General features: G+C 40.1%; 1 protein-coding gene across 3 annotated transcripts; it reads left to right on the top strand.

Annotated features, from left to right (window-relative positions):
• On the top strand, nt 1-10,836 carry nr2c1 (nuclear receptor subfamily 2, group C, member 1). Of its 3 annotated transcripts, none has more exons than XM_042495742.1 (14): nt 1-132; nt 1,759-1,893; nt 2,859-3,092; nt 3,251-3,329; nt 3,432-3,611; nt 3,704-3,854; nt 4,749-4,845; nt 5,102-5,286; nt 6,162-6,315; nt 6,454-6,575; nt 7,842-7,984; nt 8,193-8,330; nt 9,688-9,793; nt 9,952-10,836. In XM_042495742.1, exons 2-14 carry the CDS (start codon nt 1,822-1,824, stop codon nt 10,121-10,123), a joined length of 1,833 nt encoding a protein of 610 aa, XP_042351676.1. In that variant the 5' UTR covers nt 1-132; nt 1,759-1,821; the 3' UTR covers nt 10,124-10,836. The 3 variants fall into 3 exon arrangements, with proteins under 3 accessions (XP_042351676.1, XP_042351674.1, XP_042351675.1); XM_042495740.1 differs by having other exon boundaries at nt 5,099-5,286; XM_042495741.1 differs by lacking the exon at nt 1-132 and adding an exon at nt 157-320 and having other exon boundaries at nt 5,099-5,286.
• The last annotated feature ends 328 nt before the right edge of the window (nt 10,837-11,164 follow it).

Raw genomic sequence — 11,164 nt, 5'->3', positions numbered from 1 at the left:
CTGCGCATGTGCGTGAGCCGTTTATTGATGAAAAAAGGTCACGAACTCTGACCCTCCCACCAACTGAAACAAACTGTTAAAATATTAATTTATTGGAGGCTATACATTATCGACCCAACGGCTCACTGGCAGGTAAGAGATATTTACTGATATGGACGCACAAGAGGTTCGTGGACGAGACACGAGCGGACAGTAACACAGGAAGGGAGGGAGTGTTCAGTCTACAGCAGGGAAGCAACCATTACCAGCTAGCCAGCAGCTAGCCTAGCTCGTTAGCACTGTCGTCCGGAGCTCAGCGCTTAAAAAAATACATTTGGCAGGTATGCAATGATAGTGGTATGTGTATGCGACTGCATGCCTATTTCTGTATCTAACGTTATGTGTTTACGTGTAGCTATTCAGTAGCGGTAATATTGTTAACCGACATGCTAATTAGCTAACAAGCTTAGCCCCGTCAGCTAACTGTGTTACCGTTAGCTGCTGTGCTAGCGGTGCTAACTAGCCTCCGCAAACTATAAAGCCACATCACTAATCTAAGTCGGAATGTGACAGCGGCACGTCGTAGTGTTAAACCATCACTTGTCTTGTTAAATTGTCGATTGATGTGGAAGTCCATTGCGAGAATTAATGCGATTTTTGCCCAGGTGTCATAACCGAAGTCCCGCCGCTCGCTCTGCGATACGGCATCATGGGCCCTGAACCCTAGCATGCTTTAACCCTTCAATGTTGACCTTTCACCCACAGGAAAAGAAATACCTTTATCTTCCGTATCGATTTTGAATAGATGGCTGTCAACAGCTTGTTTGTGTTGCTACTGCAGCTCTACCGCTCATTCATTGTCACTTTACAGCGATATTAAGTCGTATTTTATATGAAGGCCACCAATAGTACAGTTTCGAGCTAGCGCCGGCTACATTGGTTAGCATAGGCCACAAACTAACAGTAGTTAGTGGCACGCAATAACATGAATCAGATGTTTGCATTTTAACAGTTGGTTCATTACAGATAATTTCAAGCTCGTTTTGGCGTAGCTAGGTCTTAGCATCATGTAGAAATAACGACCTTGTTTAGGCCATAAATATCTCATAGAGAAAGGGAGAGGAGACGTTAAACTAATAAATGGGAGTGATAGGAATGGTTGTAATGTTAATTATTAAGAACGACTCGCTGTAACTGGCCGTCTTAATTACATCTCTGAGCTATGGTACAGTGTATGAAACATGGTAAAAATTTTGTGAAATGTTTTCAGGGGCCTTCATTACGCACGTAACTCAACAGTTAATTTACCCTAATGACAGTGAGCCCGACCCAGCTTATTCCTCCTCATAATAACCCTTCAGTGTTGTCCAGAAGCATTAAAAACACTTAATTTAACCCAGCTGTTGCACTGGGTGACATGTTCCTGCATTACGCTGAACATGGACACTGTAAATTATTTTGCACCAATCCCACATACAGTCAACTTCTGTAAATACCTGCCAGAACACCTAATGTTTACATATCTGCTAAAAAGTAGTCCCCAGCCAGAACACACACATTTGCAAACATCTACAGCATTTGGATGTTTTAAGATATTGCTTAGCCTTTAAAAAATAGGATGTATCGAAAGGCATTCTTCATGGTACTTGATGGTAGAAAGAAAATAACAGAACAAAGTCACCCTTTTCCTCAAAGGATTTTTCTTCTTTTTTTTTTTTTTTACTTGACCCAAAGTTTGTTTTAATAGGACATAAAGTAAAACATATGCTCACTCTACAGGTGCTCAAGCCTCATGGGGTACTGATGTGAAGAGCAGTAGAAGAAGGTGCATGCAGTATCAGAATGGATGGACAGACTCAAAGGATTCAACTTGTGTCAGCAGACAGCAACATGGCATTAGGACACCGAATCCAGGTGATGTGGCAGCCTTTCAACAAACAGAAATTCTCTTCTTTTTTCAATGTGTGTGATTAACCTAGTTGTGCACAGGATGGGGTTTTTGACAATATCAGATATGCTGATAGATACCAACACATGCACTTCTTCCCATTTAATTGCAGAGAACATCAAGTCTCTCCTGTAATGGGATTTGTATATTATTATGCCTGCTCTTATTGTGACCGCCCTCTGGCATGAAATACATTTTTTTTCTCAAAATGTATATATTCACTGTGCAAAATCAGAAAACTACTACAACTTAGGTTTTATGTAAAACATGCCATTTTTGTTTATGTAACATTTTTAAAAAAAATGTAATTTCATCCTTCTTTAACAGGTACGGGTGATACTTCGCCTGAGAGAATCCTGACATTAGCCAAAACCAGGGCAAATTGACCCATTTCAACAATTAAAGTTGCATAATTAAAACATCATATTGGCAGACATGGTCATTTTGGGCTATCTGTTGATATTGATGGCGTGCTGATATAATTGTGCATCCATAAATAAACTCACAATTTGGCACACAATTTTGTCAAAATTAGATTAAAGATTGAAGTCAAGTTGAAGTATATTTCATATTTTGCACAATGAATGAATATTACATACACTGAAAAACAGTGGCTTTCATGTCTCCATCTGCTGGTGGGCCATCACGATAAGACTATGCATTTTATGATATTAATTCCACTACAGAAGAGACTTGATGATCACTAAATTTAGGTGGGGAAAGAACTGAATATATCACAATCTGTATTTGTTATCAGCCAGAAGGTTTGTTTTTATATCGGCACATCAGATATCAGCATAAAATCTTATGTAATGCATCCCTAATAGTATTAGCTCAACTTCTCCTTCGCTTCGCTTGCTCAACTTTTTTCTGCATATATGGTCAGCACTCACTTATGTTTTGTTTTTTTTTTATTATTATTATTTTATAGATTGTAACTGATCAGCAGACTGGCCAGAAGATCCAGATCGTCACAGCACTCGAGCCATCTTCCCCTGGAAAGCAGCAGTTTATCTTAGCAAACGCTGACTATTCCCCTGCTGGGAAGGTGATCCTGGCCAAGCAGGAGGGCTCACCAAACAAGGTCATCCTCACCACTCCAGACGGCTCTGGGGTTAACCAGCTGTTGTTTGCCTCCCCTGATCTGGCTGGGCAGCAGATTCAGGTATCGCCACAGGATATTAGAGGCTTCTTGCAGCCAGTAGTGATAAACAAGTTACTGAAAGGTCTTATGACTGAAGCACGAACATGTTTAGTCAGTCTAAACTTATTGCAGTGTTTGCTGTATTAAATTATTCCATTGTCTTGGGTCTTGTTTGTCAGTTTGTGACTGAAGGGTCAGACCAGTCCATTGTGAAGCCGGTTGTGGAGTACTGCGTTGTCTGTGGGGACAAGGCCTCAGGTAGGAATTAAGTTTAATTTTACTTTAACTTTATTATTTTTCTGTAACACACATGTGTAAGCAGTGGCCAACCTGACCCTGCTGTCTCTTTTCCTCTCTCAGGGCGTCATTACGGAGCTGTCAGCTGTGAGGGCTGTAAGGGCTTCTTCAAGCGCAGCATTAGGAAGAATCTGGTGTACACATGCAGGGGCTCCGGAGAGTGTGCCATCAACAAGCTCCACCGAAACCGCTGCCAGTACTGTCGACTGCAGCGCTGCATCGCTCTGGGCATGAAACAGGATTGTAAGAGACTGTAATATTCTATATAAACAGTGGTGTGTATGTTATCAAGGGCTCACACAGATTAAAGTCTGATGTCTTTGTTTTGTCTTTAGCGGTGCAGTGTGAGAGGAAGCCTGTCGAAGTGACCACCAGAGAGAAATCTGTCAACTGTGCCGCTTCCACTGAGAAGATCTACATCCGCAAGAACCTGTGCAGCCCTCTGGCTGCCACACCCACTTTTGTGTCAGACAAAGAAACTGCAAGGTACAGCCACTGTACACAATAAAATATACTTTATTTTACTAGTTTGTTGCATACATCAATATAGTCTAATGCAACACAATAAACATCTTTACATAATATGAAATTTCTAATAATTCTCTGTTTTATTGGACTGCATTATATTGAAAGTTGTTTCACAAATTTTGTCCTTCCTATTGACAATCTTGGGGAAAATGGAAACTAGGAATGGCTTGTTTATATTTATTGCACATTTCAGCAACAAAGCAATTTGTATGGCTCTACATTACACAGAGAAAATAATAAGTGCCAAAGCAACACATTATAAAAGGACATTTAAATACAATGAAAACAGTCATTAAAGAGCAAGAGAGCAGAGAATAAAACAAGCTAAAATATAATAAGACACATACACAATACAAGAATAATGGTTACAGTGCAGTTTTAGCAATGGACAATTATTTGATTTAATAAGAGGCAGCAGCAAATAGAAAAGTCTTCAGAGCTGCAGCAGACCAGAAGTTTTCTGGGAGTTTGTTCCAGATATACTGTATGGTGCATAAAAACCAAATGCCACTTCTCCGTGTTTAGTTCTAACTCTGGGGACACAAAGCAGACCTGTCTGACCTCAGAAGTGGAACTAGAAACACCTCTCAATGTAATGGAGTCCAGTACAACACCACTTTGAACTACAGCCTCAAAAATGACCACACAGTTGTCTGAGCATCTTTTGGACATATTGTCTTTATCTACCCAGTATAATAAAGATGGGATTTGTTGCTTTGGACAGAATTGAATTAGACTGTACATGTGTAACTAATAAACAAGTTAGACTTTGAGTAATGACTTAATCCTATTGCATGGTCCTATGTTACATAATGCAGTTATATACGTGAAATGTTAAATCTCTTACTTCAGGTCTACAAGTTTGCTCGAGTCAAACATGTTGCTCAACATTCAACAACCCTTCTCTAAGCTGGAAAACACCATCCTGATTCCAGCATCCCCTGACAAGGTAACACTGATACAGTCAAATGATATTTAACTAAAGTTTGACATATTGTTGCTTCTTAAATTTTAAAGCCCCTGAAAATATAAGGGTTTTAAATACATTAGATTGATAACTTATATTTAAGAAAAGACTCATTTCTTGTTTAACACGGACCAGTTCTGTTTTTGTGTTTCTTTTTTTTTTCAGTTTTTTTCAACTGCAAACTAATTCAGTCTTCCATGTTTATGAAACTCAATAATGACTGCTGCCTTTTCAGCAGGATGATCCATCTCAAGGTGACCTCGGCACACTGGCCAATGTAGTGACGTCCCTCGCCCACCTCAACAAGGCCAGGGAGGCAATCGACGGCGACAATGATCTGATGGGAGTTGAAACACTCAGCAACGGGGACAGCTCAATGACAGACATCCAAGGGGATGAGCAAACTGCAAGTGATATCACTCGGTGAGGGAGATGTCTTTAAGAATCAAGAGGCTTTGAAACTAACTGGTAGTTGTTTCTGCTGATACATATACTAGAGATCAACAGAAGCACTCGAAAGAAACCCAGGGGCTGTTGTCTTCTCTGTTTGTCACGACGCTTTAATAGAATTTCCTGCAGGGCCATGTGGTTTCTGACTCCGCTCTTAAGGACTTAATTAGATTCACCCGAAGTCAATGAAAAATGAACCATAAGTCGCGGGTGCACTGCAGTGCTACTTTGAGTTGCGTCCTGTTTTTTCTCCAGGGTTCCTGCTTTCATGGAAAACCTGAAAAAGTCTTAGAATTTCATAATCATATCTTCCAGGCCTGAAAAAGTCATGGAACTAACTAGAAATCATTGAAAATGTTTTGTGTGTCATAAATTTAATTACATCAATGAAACATAATGGTTAATTTATTTTCTGTAGCTGACAAAGTTTTAATATGTTTCTGTTGATTTGTTAATAGTGTGCATTTCTTGATTTTCTGTTCAATCTGTCTCTTCATGTCTGCCCACTTGGCATGTCAAATAATTTTTTAAGTCCTTTTGGCTTTTGGCTGCTTCTATTCATTTTACTGCAGATTTTGAAAGGAAACATGCCTTTGATATATATATATAAATAAACATATAAATATTATAATATATATATATATATATATATAAAATGAAATTGACTTTTGTATTTTTAAAATTGGCTTTTGTAATTTTTTCTGCCTAATTTGTTCCATGACACTGTGGACAAAACCTATTTGACTTTTTGTTTAAGCTACAATCTATTAAATGTATCTATTAAAAATAACCCAAAACGTGGATCATTTAATGTTCTTTTTTTCTGTCCATATTTTGCTTACAATTAGAGCTTTTGACACCCTTGCCAAAGTCCTGCACCCTAATGATGGCCCAGCGGGAGATTCCTTGGAGGCCACAATGCAGCTGATGTCAGGGGACCAGTCAGGTCCTGTGGTGGAGTTAGAGGGACCTATACTCTCTGACAGCCATATCCCTTTCAAGGTAAAAGCACTGTCCCTGATCCCTACTCTCGCGCTGAAAGCTGAGACCAAAACCCCTGCTTATGTTTTACTGAGTTCCACATTTTTCTGATGAACACTGCGGTCACGTTTCCCTCTTTACTTCACCGTGTTCCCACAGCTTATGATGCCTTTGCCTGTGCCAGAGTACCTCAATGTCAACTACATCTGTGAGTCAGCTTCCCGGCTTCTTTTTCTCTCTATGCACTGGGCTCGCTCAATCCCTGCCTTTCAAACCCTTGGGTAAGCTTTTGTCACAAGAATTTTTTTATTGTTTAATAAAAACAGATTTTTAATAGTTGCATTAGATTGTGTCATGATATATCAGTTATAAATCCCTTATGTGGTCACTGCGGCTGTGCCAAATAGTTTGAAGCTTCAGTCATAGTGCTGACATTCAATTTATAAATCAAAATCCAAATGCTAAGCTTTTATTTATTTTTTGCATGTGTTTTCATTCTGTTTAAACACAGTATTTTTGCAGATTTTCAGATCAAGATTAGACTACGTTAATGTTATAAGTATTACATTATTTGTGGAATTAGATTTTAGTGGTGGCTGCGTAGGATTGTTTCAGACTCTTGTGATCCGCAAAATTCCAGAACTTGTAAACTATTCATCCATTTATTTCCCTTAACTGCTTATCGTGATATAGAGTTGCTGGAGGATATCCCAGCTGACATTTGGCAAGTCGGGCGGGGTACACCTTGGACAGGGCGTCAGACTGTCACAGGGCTGACACACATCCAGACAGACAACCATTCACGTACACATACACACCTACGGCCAATTTAAAGTCACAAACTAACCTAACCTGCACGTCTTTGGACTGTGAAAGGAAGCCGCAGAAAACCCACGCTGACACAAGGAAAACATGCAAACTCCACAAAGTAGGGCCCAAGCTGGCCAGCGGTTTCGAACTTGGAGCCCGTTTGCTGTGAGGTGATAGTGCTAACCACGGCGCCACAGTTCTGCACACTTGCAAACTGCAAATGTCAGAATTTATTTTAAAAAAGTTAGATGTAATCATTTCCAAAATTCACAACATGTTTTTATAAAAAGGGAAAGTTCAGCTTTAATCCATATCAGTTGGCATTCAGCTTTTAAAAAATATTTCTTCTGCGGTCAGAAAACTGTTTGCTCTCCAGCTCACTCCACACAAAGGGAGGCACACATCTGTATTTACAAGGTGGTCCAGTAGCAATCTAAGCAGCATAAATAACATTCATTCATTAAAGAAAGCTGATTAAATTAAAACAAAAACAAGACTAACTCAGTCAATCTCATGAATCAGTTCAAATGAGGATTTTGTTCATGGTTTGTTTGTTTTTTGTTTTGTTCATGATAAAATTATGATGTTATAAAATATGATGACAGACCTTTGAATCACCATTTAAAAAAAAAAAACTAAATAGGAGCTTTGAATGTCAAAAACAGCCATTTGGTACAGCCCTGTTGGCCACACAGTTCTCTGTGATGAACTTACATGAATCTTATTTTGTGTCACAGTGGTCAGGACAATGACATTAACTTAATGAAAGCCTGCTGGAATGAGCTGTTCGCCCTGGGTCTGGCACAGTGCTCCAACGTTATGAATGTTGGTACCATCCTAAGTGCCATTATCAACCATCTGCAGACCAGCTTACAGGAAGGTAGGAGGGCTCTGCTGTTTGTAACCTACAAGCTTTAAAACACGAATCCAACTTCAAACGGTGATGCAGAGGGGAGAAGAATTATGCCATGTAGTATTTAAGATCTGTCATGTTAATTTTTGTAGCGCAGTTTGTCTTGAGTTTGAAAGAAGCTACACTAATGATCTGCCCCTTACATCCCTCTTTTTTTGTTTTACATCCCTTTCAGATAAGCTGTCCCCAGAGCGAGTAAAACTGGTAATGGAGCACATCTGGAGGATGCAGGAGTTCTGTAACAGCATGACCAAGCTGTCCCCAGACTCTTACGAATATGCCTACCTCAAAGCCATCGTTCTCTTTAGTCCTGGTGCGTAGACGACTGGCCAGTTTACTCAAGGAAAATTACATACTTGAGTTCTTGTCCTCCTGTTAGCTCAGAATACCAAACTGCAGTTCAGACCAAATATTCACAACGAGAAGACTTGAAACCTGCAACTACTTGCAGTGTGCTGGTCTATTCTGAAAACCTGCCAGCTTACACCAATGCAAACAGACGAGACTGTGTATCATCTCTATAGCAACAACCCTCTACTTCCATTCTGACTTGCTTTTCAGGCTTATATTGTCGCTGAATATAATTTGTAGCTCATTAAAATATCAATGGGGAGAGTGATAGTGAGATACTTGCTGCATTTGCATTTCTAGTAGTGATGAAACAGCAAGAACATGAACAAAATGACTTGAGCCTTAGACGGACCATATTCATAATAAATATGCCACAATGATAAAATTACCAGCACAGATTAATCAGTCAGTGAGTATGTGAGTGTGACATACGCACATACAGTGAGCACCAGCAGCGACCCAACGTCTGACATCAACACACAGTGAGAACGGAGACTGACATATGTGCAAATCGCCACGGGTTTGGCGGGAACAGAGGGCCGTTGTGAGAGAACGCCACATCAAGCAAACACGCTGTCTGCTAACAGCGGACTTTGCTACAAGCCAATCGGCTGCTGAAACAGTTGACGTGCATTATCTTCTAAAAGCAGCATCTGGCAACTTGACAAACTGAGTCACAGGCAAGAGGCATCCTCGGAGGCCATGGAAAACCTGGAAAAGTTATGGAATTTCACAATCACATTTTACAGGCCTGGAAAAGTTATGGAATTAGTAAAAGTCATCGAAAGTTTTGGAAAAGTCATGAAAATTTTGTTGTGTTTAATGAAATTATTACAATAATTTTCCAGGGATAAACTTCCACATAATGTAACAGAGCTGCAAGTTTATTTTCAGTAGCTGTCGACGTAAAGTTAGGCTTACTGTCACGTAGGTTTCTCCATTTTACCGTTACAGCTCTCTTTCCATGTATGCCAGCTACCTGAAACCCTCCTCCACAGCTCCACCCTGTCATCCAATTATGGTCACTTTTCACTCTAAATAACCCAGGATGGCTGGGAGGAGTCCACAAACCAATGGGTGACGTCACAGTAGTTACGTCCATTATTTAAAGAATCTATTGTCACAGGTGACACCATCAGCCAGAGTGTCGCTAAAACGAGGCAGTTTATTCCCCTGCAACTTTTCTGTGCATTGTTCTATTCATCTTGTCGGGAATCTTTGGTCTGAACTGGGCAGTAGAGGAAAATCTTGAACTAAAACTTAACATAGGGTCAAATGTGCATGTTCTGATTATGTACATGTGCTTTTTTTTGTATCAGATCACCCAGGCATAGATAATACTCCACAGATAGAGCGGTTTCAGGAGAAAGCCTATATGGAGCTGCAGGACTACGTAACCAGGACCTACCCAGAAGACTCGTACCGGTGAGTAGCTTTACCTCATAGTGCTAGCTCACTGACAAAGAGGTTATAATATAAACATGCAAAATTGCTCAAGACAGGTTTATGACGATACCAACGATGTACTTGCTGCATTACACACATTTAAATTTTATGTCTCATTTCCCCCTCATCGCTCTCAGGTTATCCAAGCTGTTGCTGCGTCTCCCTGCCCTCAGGCTGATAAGTGCAGCTGTCACAGAGGAGCTGTTCTTCGCCGGGCTCATCGGCAACGTGCAGATCGACAGCATCATCCCTTACATCCTCAAAATGGAGTCGACCGATTATAATAGCCAGGCGGCCTCTGGGGTCTGACACACTGTGCCACCGCGACATTGCACTGTGAAAACTGGACAGCCGGCCAATCAGAGTGCTCCGCAGATCCACCGATCACTAAGTGGTCACAACATACTTTATTTATGACACAGCGTCCTGAGGAAATTCTGCTTTCACTCGTCCCTCGCTCCTACGTGTGACTCCTCAGTAACCAGTCAGTCGAGCACGACTCACAAAATAAACTCCAGTGGCGAGTGAGCCTGCCAATATCTGCCCATTCAGGAACAAACCCTTGAAACCTGCATCTTAGATCGCGCTTTTTATTGTACATAGTATTTTATGCTTCATCGCCTCCAGGCCTTTCCTTTTTCTGCAGTTCCTGTTTCTACTTTGATGGAATCAGGAGGGTTTGTTTTTCACTGCTTTTTTTTTTTATTTTCTAAAAATTATGAGGAAAAAAAACTTGTCATAATGTGAATTGATTTGTGAGATGTTGTTATCGCAAAAGGTTCTAACCTTTATTTCTTATTTGTTTGCCAATCCAAAGGATCGTGCAGCATCACTTGTCAAATATTTGACATCTTGAAGTCGTTGTGTATATAGATTTGTATATAGATTGCACCAAGAAGGCTAAAAATGGGCAGCACTTGGTAAATCATGAATTCCATCTTTTGGACATATTAATGTGGATGGAAAATGGTTAAGTCATTTAAAAATAAAAACACATTTCAGCCATGTTTCTCTGTTATTTACAAAATCAAGCATTCGTTTTAATTGAGTGTCATCAAAGAACAGATGGAGCTGACTCGTAATGTCTGTCTCACCAGATTCTTCCCTGTATGCCCTGCTGACATTTGTAAGAATCAAGTGCAGCATTTTGGGCTCTGTGCTTTTTTTACACAATTATCCAGTCATGCTGGGATAAATTAGGTGGTCAACAGTGCATTATAATAGGCTTTCAGTGGGGATAAATAGAGGGATGGGTTTTGTTTTGTTTTTTCTTCTAATTAAAAAGGTAGTAGTGATTTTGTCACACATGTCATAACTGCAAAAATCCTCTGAATGCAACATAAATTCTGT

This window comes from Plectropomus leopardus, chromosome 11, assembly GCF_008729295.1.
Source record: "Plectropomus leopardus isolate mb chromosome 11, YSFRI_Pleo_2.0, whole genome shotgun sequence".
NCBI lineage: Eukaryota > Metazoa > Chordata > Actinopteri > Perciformes > Serranidae > Plectropomus > Plectropomus leopardus.
This window is presented reverse-complemented; position numbering and strand designations above follow the sequence as displayed.